Raw genomic sequence first — 19568 nt, forward strand, 5'->3', positions numbered from 1 at the left:
TGTCCTTTACTCACTGAGCCACTCCCTCTCCCTAAATGTTGGAATTTAACAGCTAAAAATTCAAACAGACTGTGGGGCAGATTTACTAAGGCCTGATAGCGAGTGTCACACCCTGATATGGTGACAACTCATTCAAGTCAATGACCGTTAATGCCGGATCGGGGGTGTGTGACACAGTGCATCGAATCTTAGTGAATCCGGCTTCCATGTTATATTAATACAAAAGCAGAGCAGCTAACGTAATAACAAACATTTTAACGATTTTTAAGGGGTAGTTGGTGGGCCGCCACATTGAAAAACCGTAACTTTTTTTTTAAAGAAGAATTTCATAGACATCTGAGCAATATAGGCATTCAGAAATGAAATGATCGAATGTGCTAATCCCACAGGGATGCAGAGGCACTGAAAGATTCCCCCAATACATTTCCTGAACAACATCACTGCAAAATGTAAAGAAATGTAATAAATGTTTAAAAGCGGACGATTTTCTTCTGTTCATTTGTTGATTTCCAGTTTTCTCTATAAATGTAACTTAACATATAGCCCAAGAGCCATTACTCAACTTTTATAAACCAGTAGAGAATAATAGTCCTGATGCTTGCAGTGCTTAGAGCAGTTGATACTGCAAAAAATATCCAAGCAATGTGAAAAGGAATTTTTATCTATCAGAATAAGTTTAAAGAATAGTAAAACCCATGTTGGACACAAAATGGGAGCTTGTGGAAGTATGTTTCCTTATCTTTAATACGACACGGGTTTGCAGTGAATATATATTTATTTACTTTTGTTTTCTTCACTTGCTAAAACATTTGGCTCCATCTTCCATCCCTTGGTGTTTAGGAACAGTATGTTGTATTTATTTACTGTATTTAGCTTTGCATTTCATGTTCATCATGTTGAATGTGGACATCCCAAATAAATCTAAAATCGTTAATGAAAAGGACAAAATGCACATGTTTGAAATATGCATTATAATGAAAAGCTATTTTTACGCTACTCTAATGGTACAGTATGAACAAAGCGCTTGACTTCGGTTGATTCCTCTGAACTCGCTCATCACACAACCTTTTGGGCTTGGCTCCACACACAATGAGCACCCTGATATCGGTGGATAACAGGTGCCGCAGAGTTGGACCAACTTGATGGGGTACTGGGTGTCTTAAGTGAGAGAAGTCCGGGGTTGCAACCCAAGGGACTGTCGCCTCTTCACTTGACGTATGGTGGCACCAGAGGACGTACAATTTGCCATTGCCTTTTTCTCTACAGAACCATGTCCCCCTTACATCTGGAACAATATACAGTATGGACCATAGCTGTGTTCCTTATCCGCAATTTGTGGATCCCCCACCTCTATTCCTACCAGTGTAGAGTTGTTTGTATGTCCTCAGTATCCCTCTATATCCTGTTTTCCTCCTGTTATCAATATGAACCACACTAAAATACACCTGAAGTCTTTTATAGCATAGACCATACACCTTGTTTAACATACAGTAGATTTCCTCCAGGCATCCTGTGTGTTTGACATACAGTACAGGAGCACCGTTGATTAGTAGTACACTTTGAACATTTGATGAGGATACCTAGTCATCTTTTTTCTAGGATGGACACAGCTCTAGATGATCCCAGTATCACAACTAGACATCGGATGCAGATCATGTATTCAATTTTATATTTCACGTTGGGAATATAACATGGATGGTTCAAGGATTACTTTGCTTGTAACCTATTTTTTTCCTCTTTTCCTTCTATATGTATACAACACCACAGACACTTGAGACACCAGCGAGACTTGCAAGTCTCCCTGCTGTTACCCCTTACTGCCCAGAGGGGACCTACAAATTGCATTACTCGCAGCAGCACTTGCTTTGGTCTGTGTTGCATCACTATAGCAACATGTCTGGATGGGGCTTCCATTGGTATGCAGACACACACTGTCACTGAGGTGCTGCCTATAAAATAGCTTTCTGAGCTCTCTGCATTAGGAGTCGCAGTCAGCGACCTGCACGGAACACAGAGCAACAGAACACTTGAGGGGAACATCTAACTTCCTTAAAGCCTATAGACACTATACAGGAACTGACTTACTGAGGGAAGTACCCTTGTTCTGTCTCCATGATTGCCAATGGGTCAGAAGAAGAGCTAAAAACCAGCCCGAAAACGTTTGCCCCCCTACACTACAATATATTAGCTGGTGGATTTATATTACATGACTTTGCTCATCTGGATTAGTCCTGCATATCAGAACTTTGTCAGAGAGGTTTTTTCATTGCATCTGTTCCACTTTAGAAATTTGTGTCTGATATATTGTTTTAAACATCTTTTCACCTATATTCCACTTGTAGCTTTGGCTTGTATCATTGACACTGACTTTGTGCCCATCAGTAGGCTTCAAACCAACCTCAGTACCTTGCATACATACACCCCGTGTTTAGTTTGATTTTTGTGCAGTGGCATTTGAAATCTTGACCATTGCACACTAGGGATCTTTGTGCCCTTCTCTCAAACTTCCTAGATGTGTTTGACTAAACCTCTAAGATTTGCACTTATTGTACAGTTTTGTATACGCGCTTCTTAGAATATAGGAGTGGCTCAGTGAGTAAAGACACTGACTGGCACGGAGTTTGAAGCAGGGGAACCTTGTTCAATTCCCAGTGTCGGCTCCTTGTGACCTTGGGCCAGTCTCTGTATCTCCCTGTGCCTCAAGCATCAAAAACAAAGATTGTAAGCTCCACGGGGTAGGGACCTGTGCCTGCAAAGTGTCTCTGTAAAGCGCTACGTAAAACTAGCTGCGCTATACAAGAACATGCTATTATTATTATATACAAATATTTTGATCCAAATATCATTGTACTTTGTAAAAATTCTTTGTGTGCTCGGTCCCCACACTCCTCTACAGATTTGTTTTCTGAACCATAGGGAGTGTTGGTTCAGTGAAACACTATTTCCATTTCTTATTGTGTCCAAAGCAATTTAAGATGGACGTGCTATCTGATACTGTATATAGATATGTTCCACAAAACAGTTTGAGTAAATAGACTGAAGAACATGCATACTGTACTTAAAATTTGCTACAGACTGACTACAGTTAATTTTGTGTTTGAAAAGAAGCACATTTTTATAACCGTTTCAAATGGTCTTAAAAGTTAGTAATATTAACTGACATAATGGCTATCTGATGTTGTTTTTTAATTTTAAGGATCGATATGTTTTGTAGCGCCTTTTAAAATGGCTGCCTTTTTTTCCTCTTTAAAACTGCCTAATAATTCAGTACTAATGACCGCAAATTTATAACTTCCCTCATGTATGTTTAGGACTGCAAAAATATGTTCACATCTCCCCTGTCAGAATATAGAACAACTCGGCACACTTATTTTCTCAAACCCCATAAATAGTATTTTCTATGAGCGGGTGTGTTATTGTTTCTTAATAAAATGTTATACATGTAAGTAACTAAAATGTCCTCTGTGTCCCACTCAGCATCAGCTACTAGTGTGTTAACTCTCTTCCTCTCATAGGGATAAGACAAAAAAAGAAACCGGTTTTGGGGGATATATAACTCCTCCTCCTCTTTCTTCCCAACACAAGTTTCTTGTCTATTGGATATGATAGGAAGATGGTTGTTTGGGCTGACAGAGTGCCGACCAGAGGGGGTCAATGAACGCCTTTCCCCCCTTCCCCCGCTCCCTCCCGCACAGATTCGGACTGCCAGAATGCTGCTGTGCAGGGATCTCCCTTTTCCCCCGAGAGGACCTTCCAGGGACCCGGAGCTCCCTAGGTGCGTGGACCGTAACGAGGGAGGGCTTTCGCCTACACTTTGCCTCCAGGAGCCACCAAGCAGCATGCACCGGTGGTCACCGGGGTTTGTCTGGGGCCATCGGGAGAGGCCGAGTTTCAGGAGGACTGCCAGCATGGAGTCAGAAATGCCGAGGTGCGTGGCTACTATATATTGTTTTCAAGCAGAAGGGAACCCTGATGATTTCACAGCTGTGTCGGAAATCTTCAAAGGTTTGAAGGGAAATCAGGTCAGTGCTCTTTGTGTGTATTTTGGCACAGTCTTCCCCTGCTTCCCCAGAGCTTATGCTGGACGCTAAAGCAGATCCCTTACCTGACCTCAGAGAGGAAGATAGACCGAAGAAAGCTACTTCAAAACAGACGCATAGACTTTGTGCACCTGAAGAAGTATTACTCCATGCATATACTAAAAAGCTTTGCTATGAATGCATTAAGAAAATTGCGCAGAGGAGGCCCCTTCTCAAATGGCGGAGTTTTGGATGGAGTCGCTTGTCCACACTTTTGAACAAGTGTGCTCAGAAGCAGTTAAGAGATCTTGCTCACAAACTTCTCTGAATAGAGCTTCCCTGCGCTATGAAAAAGATTAAATAGTCCATAGAAGAAGATGGTGCTCTAGAGCAGGGGTGCGCAATCTTTTGGTACTGCGCCCCCCTGCCAGCACTGCCTCTGTAGGAAGGGGGGGGGGGGGCGCGCAACAGAGTCAATTGACGCTGTGGGGGTCACATGACCCCGGCGTCATTTGACACCACATTGCTGTGGTGACCCGGCGTCAAATGACGCCACGGGTCATGTGACGTCACGTGACCCCACTGCGTAATTTGAAGCCTTGTCACCATAGAAACGCGTCGGCTGAGTCAAGGTAAGAGATACTTAGAGGCTTCGTGCGGTTCCCGGTATTTAATTTAAATGCCTTGGGAAAAGCGCGGGGCCTCTGTAAGTGCCGCATCCCCCCCCAAAAATCTTGCGCACTCCTGCTCTAGAGTATACAAAACATAAAAATTTCTCTTCATATTAGGACAAAAATAGGAGGTCTCCCACTGGATAATCATGCATTGATAAATATATAATAGTGGCTGGTTTCAGGAGGGTTAAGGAGATGGCGCGTACCTGGTTCCTTCAATTTTAGAAATAGACAGAAGCCAGGAAAAAATGGCATCAAATATTTCTTCCACTCTGTATTCTGATTATTCACATAGCCCTTTAAATGTATTGTAAAAAGCCAAACACTCACTTGCTGTATTTGCTAAGGAGGTTTGTAGAAGTTTTCATTCGTCTGGGGGTGTATCGTCCAGTGTGCAGATCCGCAAATTAGATGATAGCAGCAAAATTGGAGAGAGGGTGTGGTGCACCACAAATCAGTAAAGTAGAGAAAGGGTGACTACCATATATCAATATATACCAATAGACATTTATTAGGTCATAGGACAGGTCCAAAAATAGGACCACCTACGAGTTTTGGGCTGTTCGGCTTTATCAAGGTGCAGTATTAGGCTAAGCTCATACACTCTGCTTGCTTGCGAGAGTACAAATTCTTACCTTGCCGCGCGGTTGAAGCAGAAGCAATTCCTGCTCATAGTGCTGGCAGTGATGCGGGGCGTCACGAAGCTGGTTCGCCCTCATTGGGTGAACCAGCTCACGCGACGCTGACGTCACGCGACTGCAGCCTGAAAAGACAAATTTATTTGTCTGACCAAAATGCAGCAGTGTCGACATGCTATATCGCTGCCAGGAGCAGCAGGCACTCGGCTACCTGCAATAGCCAACCATTGAAGAGTGCCAGACGTGCACACGTAGCGACGTCGCCACCATAAACTCAGCCTTATCCACCTTGATAAAGTGCGAAATGTGTAGGTGGTCCTATTTTTGTAAACTTAGAAAAAATATATACACCATTCGCAGCTCTGAAGACACCTCAAATCCCAGCAAACAAGAGAGGGATTATAACTGTGTATAGCAATATATAAAATATTTGATGGCGTGTTATCAGCAGCCTTCATGTGCAGGAGTATGTGGTGTGAGGAAACAGCTGATGATTGTGTGACAATGCGTGTGGACTTCAATGGAAACTAATAGAGCTGTCTTGCTCTATAACGACTGCTGGCAGGAATGACCACACAAGGGGTAAATAATAATAAATTACCTCTATGGTCCTGCTCGGTAGTGCAATCTTCTTGTCGTTCCGGTCCAAAAAATAACGCACCGTATCCGGAGTGTCACATGCTGTTTCCCCCAAGCTGTATACCGACGATAGAGCAGATTCCAGTCCTGCCCTGCTGCTGCGGGTTCATCCAATCGGAAGGCAGATTCAAGAACGCTGTGAAAGATTGGTTGACAACTCTAACACGCCCAAGCACTTGCTACTCGCCGGGTTTGGAACAAAAATAAAAGAAAAATTATTAAACTACATAATTAAAAATGACATACTGGGGACAAAACAAACAAAATTCTCCTCCCACGCGTTTCACACTGTTATAGCGCTTTCTCAAGGAGCCGGTAAATAAATTATCAAAAAATAGATTTCTTGGGTTCAACAAAGACCTTAGGCAGATTATTGGAGATAAGGAAAAAGCTGAGGTATTAAACAAATTCTTTGCCTCTGTGTTTACCAGGGAAGAATCAAGTTCAATACAGGCATACCCCGGTTGAAGGACACTCACTTTAAGTACACTCGCGAGTAAGTACATATCGCTCAATAGGAAAACGGCAGCTCACGCATGCGCCTGTCAGCACGTCCTGAACAGCAATACTGTCTCCCTACCTGTACCGAAGCTGTGCGCAAGCGGGGAGACTATAGAGCCTGTTACAAATGCGTTATTTACATCAGTTATGCATGTATATGACGACTGCAGTACAGTACATGCATCGATAAGTGGGGAAAAGGGAGTGCTTCACTTTAAGTACATTTTCACTTTACATACATGCTCCGGTCCCATTGCGTACGTTAATGCGGGGTATGCCTGTAGTAGTGCCGCAGGAGGAAGCCACAACCTCCATATTAATGAACAATTGGTTAACTGAGGAAGAAGTTCATAAGCGACTTGAAAAAATTAAAGTAAATAAGGCACCTGGCCCCGATGGCATACATCCAAGAGTTCTCAGGGAGTTAAGCTCAGTAATAGCCAAACCCTTACATTTAATATTCAAGGACTCCATTTCCACAGGCTCAGTACCACAAGATTGGCATAAAGCAGATGTGGTGCCTATATTTAAAAAGGGAGCTAGATCACAACCGGGAAATTACAGACCTGTAAGCCTGACTTCAATAGTAGGGAAACTACTTGAAGGTTTAATACGGGATAATATTCAGAAATACCTAATGGAAAACAAAATTATTAGTAATAGTCAGCATGGATTTATGAAGGATAGATCTTGCCAGACTAACCTTATTTGTTTCTTTGAGGAGGTAAGTAGGAGTTTAGACAAGGGTAATGCAGTTGATGTGGTCTACATAGATTTTGCAAAGGCTTTTGATACGGTTCCACATGAGGTTAGTGTGCAAAATAAAGCAAATTGGACTCAGTAAAAAAAATATGCACCTGGATTGAAAACTGGTTAAAGGACAGACAACAGAGGGTTGTCATAAATTGAACTTTTTCAGGTTGGACTAAAGTTGTGAGTGGAGTACCTCAGGGATCGGTATTGGGACCCCTGCTTTTTAACTTGTTTATTAATGACATTGAGGTTGGGATCGAGAGCAAAGTCTCCATCTTTGCTGATGATACTAAATTGTGTAAGGTAATAGAATCAGAGCAGGATGTAATTTCTCTTCAGAAGGACTTGGAGAGACTGGAAACATGGTCAGGTAAATGGCAAATGAGGTTTAATACAGATAAATGTAAGGTTATGCATTTGGGATGCAAGAATAAAAAGGCGACTTACAAATTAAATGGAGATATATATTGGGGGAATCCTTGATGGAGAAGGATTTAGGAGTGCTTGTAGACTTGTAGACTGCAGGCTTAGCAATAGTGCCCAATGTCATGCAGTAGCTGCAAAGGCAAACAAGATCTTATCTTGCATCAAACAGGCAATGGATGGAAGGGAAGTAAACATAATTATGCCCCTTTACAAAGCACTAGTAAGACCACATCTTGAATATGGAGTTCAATTTTGGGCACCAATCCTAAGAAAATACATTATGGAACTAGAGAGAGTGCAGAGAAGAGCCACCAAATTAATAAAGGGGATGGACATTCTAACTTATGAGGAGAGGCTAGCTAAATTAGATTTATTTACATTAGAAAAGAGGCGTCTAAGAGGGGATATGATAACTATATACAAATATATTCGGGGACAATACAAGGAGCTTTCAAAAGAACTATTCATCCCATGGGCAGTACTAAGGACTCGGGGCCATCCCTTAAGGTTGGAGGAAAGGAAATTTCACCAGCAACAAAGGAAAGGGTTCTTTACAGTAAGGGCAGTTAAAATGTGGAATTCATTACCCATGGAGACTGTGATGGCAGATACAATAGATTTGTTCAAAAAAAAGTTTGTCATCTTTTTAGATGGGAAAGGTATACAGGGATATACCTAATAAGTATACATGGGATGGATGTTGATCCAGGGATTAATCCGATTGCTAATTCTTGGAGTCAGGAAGGAATTAATTTTTCCCCTTAATGGGGTTTTTGTTTGCCTTCCTCTGGATGAATAAGTAAGTATAGATATAGGATAAAGTATTTGTTGTCTAAATTTAGCATATGTTGTACTTGATGGACCTATGTCTTTTTTCAACCTCATCTACTATGTAACTATGTACTTATAGGCCGGGTAGGCATTTTCACAGGCAGACCCTTTTCCAGTTTTCATCCGGTGGGGCAAAAGTTTCCTCGGGGGCCTCCAAGCCTTTTCAGCGAAGACCTACATTTTAAAAATCGGAGGGTCTTGGTGCAGCAACCAGACCAGGAGGGGTGAGGGGGGAACGGGACTGAGGTAGCAGTATTGCGTTCATGGCAAACCAGCTCATTTGTTCTAGTGTCTGCAACCCTCGATTTCCTATATCTCTGTTTTTTTCATTCTTCAAGAATTCCTTTTCCAACCATTCCCCATTCTCTCCCCATATGAGCCTTAATTTAGTCCTCTTTGCCATGAACAAGCATCAGCTTGGAATACAGCGAATAGCTCCTCTTTTATACCAGTTTTCAAGCTTACTGTCAGTAAGTTAATATCAAACTCCTCTTTTCTGCACTTTTCACACTTTCATATGCACTCCTTTCTCATTTGGAAGGGTGTCATTTGAAAATCTTAAGACAGAAAGCGCATCGAGCATGACTGACTGGCAGTGGGCTTGGATTTTGGTAATATATTATTTGTGTCAATTCGCAAATTACTCATGTTAACCCTCAGTGCTGGAGGCAAAAATACATTTGCATTGACTAGTCTGAAACCTTTTTTCCTCATGGTTGTGTCCTGTGTGAACTCATTACGTTTCCTCTATCTGGCACAGGTGGTCAGTCAGACAAGTAATATATGTGACCTCAGTTCTGAGGAGCTGGTAACTGGTGATCTATTTTATTACATAACGCTACTACATACGTAACTGAACATAATAAAATATAGGTGTAATGAATCCCTGCCCTGAAGAGCTTACTGTACTTTGTAATGTTGGGTGACTGAGGCTCAGGATTATAAAACAAGTTTGTCACACTGAACACCTTTGTCACTACGTCATGCCTTTTACCTATCACTATTTTGTTTTTTTGTGGTTAATCTGAATTTGTTTATTTTTCTTCTGCTATTTATTTTCCTAGGCTGCTTCTGTGTCCTTAAGGTTGTGATTACAATATTGGCTGATGCACATGACGGCACAAGAAGTGAAAGGCCTGTGGAATTGAACATTTTATCGTTTGTTCATAGAAATATAACATTATGGTTGCTTCATAACCGAAATGACATTTCTGTAGGCAGTGCATATTGAGAAGAGAAGAAAACAATATATAAATATTCAGCGTACAACCTCCTTTGACCCGCATCCTGGTCTTTCCTCATAAAGTTTAATGTTTACAATGCAATTTGTATCCATTCTCCTGGAGGAAATGTTGCTCTGACGTGAGGTTGGTTTCAACTTGACCCCATTGGTCATTTCGAGGTAAGATTGTGAAGGAACCTAGAGCCTCCGGGGAGTTAGATGTGAGGCGTCCTTCTCGAGCATTCAGAGCATAAAAATATCTGTTCTTTTATTTGTTCATTTTTCTTTAGAGCATAGCTGTTTTAAACAAAAAGATATGTATGTATATTTTTGACGCTCCATCAAATATCTCAAACCTTTTTTGATATTTCAAGCCATAAATGAACAATGGTAAATATATCCAACCAATGATAATTTTTACCATGTTTTTTTTTCTGCCTTTGCCTAACTGTTATTAGACATACAGATTTGTCATAATTAAATGTGTTTTATTTAGTAACCTGTTGTGCAAAAATGAGCTTTGCTATGCCCTCGTGCCTTAATGTGTACAGCAGATGCGTAGTATTGTTTTATTAAATAACTAATTGAATCTTCAATAGAACTGTCATTGGTTTTTCCTTACACACTAGATGCATCTGCAACACATGCTTGACATTCACATTAAAAAGCAATTGAATGGTAAGTATTTTGACATTGTTTGCTGCCTTGCAAATCCATGATTGATGAAATGTCACAACTCGCGACGTTTAATTGGTAGGATTACAGGACCATTCATTGTGTATGTGAAGATAACTGATTGATTAAATAATTTGAGAACTAACTATGATTCGCTGGTGTCTTTGTTTTCTAGCTTTTTGTGAACATTTGGGACCATCAGCAGATTCGGATGATTAGTGAGTTCAATGCCCAGTTTAGAAATAGCAGAAGTTTGGCTAGAACTCTATATATCATTTACATGTCAAATGACATATAGTATTAAAACAGTAACGTTTTTGTATGGGTGCTCAAGTGCACTAAGGAACAATTGTGCTAAAGCTATTCACATTGCAAGAGTTACTTTGAAAGTGTTAATGAGTTGCCCCCTATCTTCTGGTAGTGGGTGCAGTAAATAAGTGACTTATAATGTGGCATATTTGATGGTCTTGCACTTTCTTTCGAAATGACCAATGACGTGCAGCAGTGTGAATTCTTGCCAAATCCTCAACTCTGCAACCACAGATGCTGGTTCAAAATGTATTCTTCAGCAAGACACCCACCACATAAAAATAATGTTTTACTCACTTTTGAATCTGCCACATCCACTGAAGTGATTGCCACTGAGGGGCAGTGCCACTGCGTGTTCAGCCGATAGTGAAAATTCCAATTACAGAAGAGGTAGAGGCAGCGCACAGCTCTAGGAGACAGGATCCTGATCAGTACAAACATGCCTTTATTCTTACATGGATAAAAAAGGAGGCATAGGCTCTCCTAAGTGTTTTGCACCACATGGGTGCTTTATCAAGGAGATAAATACTATGGCTGGTAGCTCTAGAAAGCAGGTGCTAAGCGGACATGTGGTGCAACCAACATATTGTTAGCCACAACCACAAGTCAGTAGATATACTGCATTACTTGTAGGCATTGAACAACCTCTGATAATTGTGTTTCCTTCTCTAAGGGTAGTGTACATAGGGTTATAGGAGATATAAACTGTCTAAGTATGTTTACTATATATCTACTGACTTGTGGTTGTGGCCAACAATATGTTGGTCGCACCATACGTCCGCTTAGCACCCGCTTTCTAGAGCACCGAAGAAATATAGTTAACGGTCTTACAAGCCATAGAATTTATAGACACTTTGATTCTATCCATAATAGGGACCCTATAACACTAAAAGTTATGGGTCTGGAGTATATTTCACCTTTGTCTCTAGGAGGTGACCGTTTCAAGCTGCTATGTAAAAGAGAGACTTATTGGATCTACCAGTTGGCCACCTTAGCCCCTGGTGGATAGAGGAAGGGGTTAAGTGCCCCAGAGGGAGGGGTCAAGTGCTCCCAGGGGAGGACAGGGAAGGGGTTAAGTGTCCAGGGGGAAGGTGGAGGACTTGACAAAAGGGAGGAGAGGAGTTCCTACCTTTTCCTGCTGCAGCACGCTGATCTCACATGCTCTTTCCCCATGCTGCTTGAAGCTCCTCTGCCTCCCTTTTGTGTGTGCATTCAGAAACAGGAAGGGAGAGACAGAGCGAGACAGTACAGCGACCGCTTCATGGTGTACCTCTGACATCCCGTAATATCGTGGTAACAGGTAATCTCCCATATTGGCACTCCGGGAGATTATCGCGATTTTACTAAATATCGGTATGTTGCCCAACACTATCCCAACCCCCTGCTCCCAGTGCAGCTTAACTTGTGGCATGGAGGGGCGGGGAAGAGTTTGCTTGTGTTATGTCTGTGTCACAGATCATGTGAGTATCTGTGAGTCACACTGACACACATAGGTGGGGATGCCGTGACAGATATAAAAAGGAAGGCGCTCTCACGAGATTGGAATTACTGCCACAGGTGCACACAAGGATATAGATAAAGCAGTCTATGTGGCATATCAATAAGAAAAATTGAGAGCACTCGCATGGACTTGTATAAAGGTATATTTATTATTATAACATGGTCGCTGTTTCCTCCCAACCAGGACTTTTCTCTTGAGACCAAAACATCGACCATTTTTTAATAATAAATATAGCTTTATATAAGTCCATGCAAGTGTTCTCAGCTTTTTTTAATTGCTAATCTGTGCCGACCACCACACCCCATCTCCACTTTTTATTTCCCTTCCTTTTTACTAAGCTCTGGTGACTAAAAATATGGGCTGGCACCTAAGTTGTTGTGTGTGTGTGTGTTTTTTTAGTTTTTTATATATATATATATATATATATATATATATATATATATATATATAGATATTTGGCAAACCCTGGCCTGATACACTTTGACACAGAGTTTCAAAATTAAAACAATGCTATTTATGCCTAAAATGTGCTTTGCTACAGACTCCTACATTTTTAAAGAAATTAATGGTGTTAGAAGGGACCTGGAAGGATGTGACTTCATGTATGTGATACTACTTTCAATATATTACGTTTGCTAGTGAAATTACACCAGCAAATTATAATAACTGTTTGTTTGGTTTTTTTTGTCCTTTACAATTAGTACAGTATTTCTTGTTTTTGTTGCAAGAAGAGCTTTTACATTTAGTAAATAGTTTTTCGTTATATTCCTTGTCTAGGAAACTTTCTGTTGATCCCAAACATTGTTTCTTGTCGGAGCCTTTTTGTGGAACGTACAGAACCCCAAAAAGCTCATATTGAACCCCCAAAATAACATATATGTGTATGTGTGTAATATAAATGTGTGTGTGTGTATGTGTGTGTGTGTGTGTATATATGTATATATAGAAAGCTCGCACAAATAAAAGCATTTCGTTAGCCACAGAACGGTATCATCTATTTATTTTTTGATTATTGAAGCTCGGCTAACACGGTACTGATACCTCTATCTATATATATGTATATGTATATATGTGTGTGTGTGTGTATATATATATATATATGTGTGTATATATATATATATATATATATATATATATATGTATATATATATGTGTATATATATATATTACAGTGTTCGACAAATCACCCAAAAATCTACTCGCCCAACCAAAAAATCTACTCGCCACCTAGTCCCGCCCCCAATCCCAACCCCGCCCCTAGTCCCGCCCCCAACCCCGCTTTAAAATAAAATATATAAATAAAATACATTTAATAAATTCCTAGTCAGAACAACATTAGTTTTTGACAAATGTATTTATTGTATTACATTATACTACAATTAGTCCTTGTTACGTGTGTGTGTGTAAATGTCGGATCTAGAATTAAAAGCCAGGTGTGAATGACTAGTTTCCTGAACCCCTTAACCAGTGTCTGGATGCCCCCGCTTCACAATATCTAAAGCAGCAATCCCACCTGGGATCTTACCTGATCCGCAGTCCCTCAATGTCCAGGTACCCTTGCTGCAGTGGAAGTGCTGTGTGCTGGGTGATAATGGTGAAAGACAGGGTTGCAGACCTGTCTAAGACATGCAAATGAATATACAGGAATATTTACAGTTGCTTTATGCGTTACTGTGGAGGGTTTTAGTCACTTTTTTTACCCACCATAACCTTAAGTGTGGTATACGTATATATACGTATACGTATATATACGTATACGTGTCAGAGGAGTGCCACTGAGCATGGCAATATATATTTAAAACCAGAGACAGAACATGAAACACAGACAGAGCTCAGTGCTACATCCATTAACACAGATACACGGTACAGTGACGATATAGATATATTTTTAATAAAATGGTCTTTTAGTTTAACTCTTTGGCCAAAGTGTTGTAAGCCCTTGAGCCCCTCCAAGGCAGACCACATCTCAAGGGTCCTAACACTAAAATAGATTCTTAATAACATGTACATTACCAGGAAGAATGATTTCTAATAAATCTGTCAAAATTAGTTGCATAGTTCTAAGTCTGATTGAAGCTCTTATTAACCTGTACATTACCAGGAAAAGCACTCTGTATTAGATTTGTCGCAATCAAACTGTTTGCAGGTTCCCATGAGTGTGGAGGTGAAATGGAGTGAGCTTTTAACCATTTAAAAGTGGGAGGGAAAAAGTGTGAGCCTTTTTGTGGGTCAGACATCACTACAGTTTAAGCAAACCTAAGAAAAGCTGCCACTGCATTTAAGCATATTGCCAAATAATAAAAGCAAGATGGACAGCAACTTTAATAGTGGCTTTTGCTTTGACCATCAATATCTTATTTATATCAATGGACTTAAACTATTTTTAAATACATGCGGAGTGTAAATGATTGACTTTATAAATGAAGAAATCGTGGAGCTGGGGCAGGGTCTGGCTTCTCTTGGCTCCCTTGCTTTGAGTGATGTATGTTGACCAAAGCTTGCCCTATACTTTGTGTGTGGGGAATAGGCCAAGTCTGGAAGAAACAATTGATTATTATGTTTTACCTTTATGATCTTTCCAGTGAAAACTATTAAGCAACAAAGTCAATTTTTTGTTTTAAGGATGATTATATATTTTTAATAAAGACAATTAATTTACTGTAGTTAATTTAGTAGCCACTTTTTGTAAACCCAGTAAGACAGTTCTTTTGTCATGAACATCCTCAGTTTGTGGTAAATAGCCCTGTTTGTGGTAAACTGCCATGAGTTTTAATGGAATTACTTTCTCAGATCTTGCTATAAGCAAATTGAAGTGGGTATTTCCGCAACATCTTAGTTGGCGACAAAAGTTTGCAGCGAATAGGACTTTCCGAATATATTTGTTGTGCTTAGCTATATTGGTCCTGGAGAAGTATCTACTCATCATACGTTGTGTGATCATTTTTAATAAACCAACAGCTTTTAATAGAGATGTACAGTAATTATGCGTAGAGCGCTTTAAACACCTCGCAGGTCTTTTCTTCACGTGTGCTTTAAATGCAGTAATTGACACGTCTCGGGCTGTGATAGCTGTAATGGATTTCCTGTGCGCAATATACATATAATGGGAATTGGTAAGATTTCACAATCTTACTACACTCAATTACATATTCCTTGGTGTCGTATAACTCATTTGTTGGTATCACCACTGGCAATGAAACTGGGGCAAACTTGTAAGAGGAAATACACCTTTAAATAAATGTAAAGCCTTATAATCATACTTCAGCCTGCAGCACATCTAGGATATTCGTGTGTGCGCAGCACATTGCGCTCAGCTCCTTCTGAAGTCTGGTATTCCTCCAAGTTTGTAATTACGTTGATTATAAAGTTTCTTCCTGGACTTTGAAATCACAATGAAAAATGGACATTGCTAGCTGATATGATGGGAGTGGCATCCAACAGCTTCTAATCTTCCCTGTTTGATCTTTTGATGTTAGAAAAAATACCTAGAAAAAATGTAAAAGATTGTTTCAAGCAAAATGGATTGAATTAGTGGGTAGTAATTTGATTGCTATTTTCTATAGAGATGTGCCAGGTAATTTAGGCACGGTCAAGATAAGGTGAATAGGGTAGAAAATATATTTAGTTTTTTTTTTTTTTTTTTTTTGCAGACCACTGTTTACTTATTCGCCAGTTCCAAATAAGTGTGCAATAATCTACACATATGAAAAACCATACCAGGTAGCTGTGTGTACACTTACTGTAATTCCAAGTAATTATCTTGGGCTGTAAAGCAGAGTATTACAGAGCACATACATCAAGCATTTACAATATATTTTGGTCGGGGGATCATGGATTTGCTCTGGAGGACCTAGCGGTTCAGGTAAGCGCCCGCGGAGCTCTGTGTGGTGATCTGAATGGAAGAGAACTCCTTCCATTCCATTCGCGAGCTCTGACGTTCCAATAATGGGAAGAGGTGAATCGTAAGGTGTCCATCTCAACTCCCGGGTTTCTCTCTTATTTTCCCCCGTGAACTGGGATTAAAGTAGCTGAGTACAATAGTTTTGTTAGTCAATATTGGTAAATGTAAATGTAAAAAGGCGCCATCTTGCGCTCTGGAATGCGTGATCATAAGCTTGCTAGCTTGATGTGGATCAGGGTGCAGGGGGAGGATATATACTCCGTCCATGAGATGTATATCTTTGGGATTGCAGTGTTGTAGCTACGCTCCGTGAGAACTGGGGTTGGATCATGCCAATAGACACAGCATATAAGGGCAGTGTGAGAGGTACTAGGGAGGACTGTTCCCTACTGAACACCTTTTTGTATGTTTAAATAAAGGCTTTTTTGTTCCTGAATTACCTGGCTACCCCATCTTTACTCTACTGTGGACAGCATGTGAGTGCCCTGATTGCTCTTTGTTCATCTCTACAGTATATTGGTAAATAGTTTGGTTTACAGAGATTTTTCTTCTATACTTAGGTTTATGGGAATGGACATTTAGCATACCATACAATCCATGACACCTGCATGTACAGTAGCTGGCACTATTCAAAGCATGAGACTGGCACCTTCTACAAATAGTGCAGCTAAGAGAATATGAGAGCTACAAAATGTATGTTTTACTCACTCTTTATCTTACATTAGGCGAAATTACAACAACTGCAATGCTAGTATTTGGGCAGAAACATTAAATCATTTCTGAATGCAATTTTGTCAAGAGAAACAGTGTTCAATAATGCTAGCGTGCCGTATCTTTGTGTGATCAGTATGTACTGATGCAGCGGCCATTATTCAAACACATCTCGGCGCCGATTTTGAGTTCTCTGCTGTTCCCCACGCTGCATGAACGCTGCCAATCGCCCCAGGCACCCGTGCTTATCGCGGATGTTTTGTTTGAATTTCATGGATTCTGTTTCTTCGTTTGCAATAAAATGGATGAATTGTAATTTGTACAGTACTGTGCTACTATGTGAATTTCATGTTTTTAATAGCCAGAACACTAAAATTCGTTTTTCTGCACTCGCTGCGCTCGCATCTTAGTGCGGGGAGGCTGGAATTCATCCCGCGGTTTCAAATCTGGATTCCGATGTACATGACGCGTGAAGTGTTCGAATAACGGCCGCTGCATCAGTATGTATATCTTAATTTATATAGTGTCCTCTGTAGCGCTTTACAAAAGAGACAAAAAAACAGTACAGGGAATTATAAGCAATACATGCAACACAGTCAGACAATAGGAAAGGAAATCCCTGCCCCGGAGAGCGTACAATCTAAGTGGAATGTTGGGAGACTTGCAGAGACAGCAGGTGAGGGAATAAGTGCAGTAGATGGCTGTGCTTGACCACAGTGGTTGGTAGGAGAGACTGTGGGTGTGGGACAGCAGCCATGGGTCTAGGCTTTTGATATACTTAATTTAAGAGGTGAGTTTTAAAGTTTGTCTAAAAGGTGGGGAGAGAAGGTGCTTGGTGTATACAGAGTTTGGGGGCAGTGAGAGAAAAGTGTTTTAGGCGACAAAGAGCAGTAGAGGTGAAAGAGGTGGAGAGGAGATAGTTATGGGTAGAGTGCAGGAGACGAGCAGGGGCATAACGAGAGATCAAAGCTGATATGTAGGAAGGAGCAGATGTGTGGAGAGCCTTGAAGGCATGGAGGAGAACTTTGTAGGTGATATGAATTTGATGGGAAGCCAGGTTAGGGATTTGAGGAGATGAGCAGAGACTGTTTTGGGAGAAAGTGGAATTATTTTAGCAGCAGAATTTTGGATAAATTGCAAAGGAGAATGTTGTGAGACCTGTTAGCAGTATGTTGCAATAATCCAGACGGGAGAGGATATGGGTAGGCATTAGCGTTTTAGCAGTAGATTGGCAGTGCGGAACTTGGCAATTTTACAGAGGAAGAAACGACAAATTTTAGCCGTGAATGTGAATGGAGAAAGGGAGGGATGAGTCAAATGTTACTTCTAGGCAACATTGTTTGGTGACGGGACAGTTGGTAGTACTATTTACTGTCATGAAGAAAGGGAATATTAGGCAGATTTAGGGGGAAATATGAGGAACTTAGTTTGAGACATATTAAGGTTAAGGCGGTGGAGCGCCACCCACAATTATATAGCCATGGGACAATCTGAGACTTGTGACTGGATTGCAGCAGTGAGGGTAGGTGAATAGATATATTTGCATATCATCTGCATTGAGATAGGAGACAAAAAGGGGTACCTGCGCCTTGAAAGTCCAAATGGATGATAGTCCTGGGAATTCCAGAAAGGAGGGTGAGTGTCCAAGGAGGTGACTTAGCAGTTTCCTCAATCTTTAAGTAGTCAGATATGGCTTCATCCGTGTGAAGTGTAATATGAAACGAGAAAAAGAAAATATAGTGCAACACGGCTAACATGAATTATGTTAACACAAACCTACAGAACAATACAAAACAAACAGGACTAACCTCAAACACAAAAGCAAGGCTGAAAATAAAAGGTTAGTTTAATACAACTCTAAAATAATATAAAAGGGATGGACGAAAAAACTCGGAGCTTGCCAATCCGGTGGGGTAAAGCCGGAGCGCTACTCACAGGATGGCTGCTGATAATAGGCGATGGTTAATGAGTTAGGGATGGAATGAATCCTCCTCTGACTGGATCGTGCAGTAGACCGGCGTGCTTCTCCGTGTTCCGTGCCTCCGTGGCGCTCCAACCGGAAATGACGTCACCGGATGCTCCGTCACTAGTAGGTGGGACTGCTAGACAAAGATCCTTCCTTCCACTGCTCCGATATCTCCGATGTCTCAGAGCCAAAGCCACAACGTTCCTCTTCGTCAAGAAGTCCAAACAATTGTGAAAACACCCTACGCGTTTCGTGCGCTTGCGCACACTTCCTCAGGGGATCTGCATTGAGATGATACCTGAGGCTAAAAGAGTTGATGAGATCACCAAGTGATAGTGTGTAGAGAGAGAAAAGGAGAGATCCCTGGACAAACATTTTTGGCCTTAAACCCCTTTGGGTTTAAAGACCATAAAAATCATGACTGCAATACTTTTTCAAGCTCTTTTAGCAACAGTTGGAGAAGGCTGAGTTTTACTTCTTCACATTTATCTTGTTTAATCGTTAAGGGTTTAACCTTTATTGTAGCAGATGTAACTTTTTTTTAAATGTAGCTATCAAAATATATCAACAAGTTGCACCATTTCAGAGAAAAAAAAATGCAACAAAATGTGTTCTCCAAAGCATAATGTATTGGGAGTTATAATTGGTCCTGTAAGGTACCTTTGTCAGGTGAGTTCAAACAAATTTACCGGGAGAGATCAAAATGTAAGTGGTATGGCTAATAAAATAATAGCAGTCTAGAGGTCTGTGATTCTTTCATGCATTAGATACACGATATTTTTCTGGCACCGAGTTCAAAAAC

The 19568-nt window shown here is 40.7% G+C and overlaps 1 protein-coding gene across 5 annotated transcripts in view; it reads left to right on the plus strand.

Moving 5' to 3' along the window:
* Window positions 1-19568, plus strand: part of MICU2 (mitochondrial calcium uptake 2) — a 382386-nt gene that overhangs the window by 23075 nt on the left and 339743 nt on the right. Inside the window, exon 1 of one of the 5 annotated variants that reach the window (XM_075592258.1) lies at window positions 3700-4022. The exons of 3 other annotated variants lie outside the window; for them this stretch is intronic. In XM_075592258.1, coding sequence (XP_075448373.1) covers window positions 3711-4022 — 312 coding nt within the window. In that variant the 5' untranslated portion in view covers window positions 3700-3710. Of the gene's footprint in view, window positions 1-3699; window positions 4023-19568 lie in introns of those variants that run through there. One more of the 5 variants, XM_075592257.1, reaches the window with a different exon arrangement.

This window comes from Ascaphus truei, chromosome 3 (genome assembly GCF_040206685.1).
Source record: "Ascaphus truei isolate aAscTru1 chromosome 3, aAscTru1.hap1, whole genome shotgun sequence".
Lineage (NCBI taxonomy): Eukaryota > Metazoa > Chordata > Amphibia > Anura > Ascaphidae > Ascaphus > Ascaphus truei.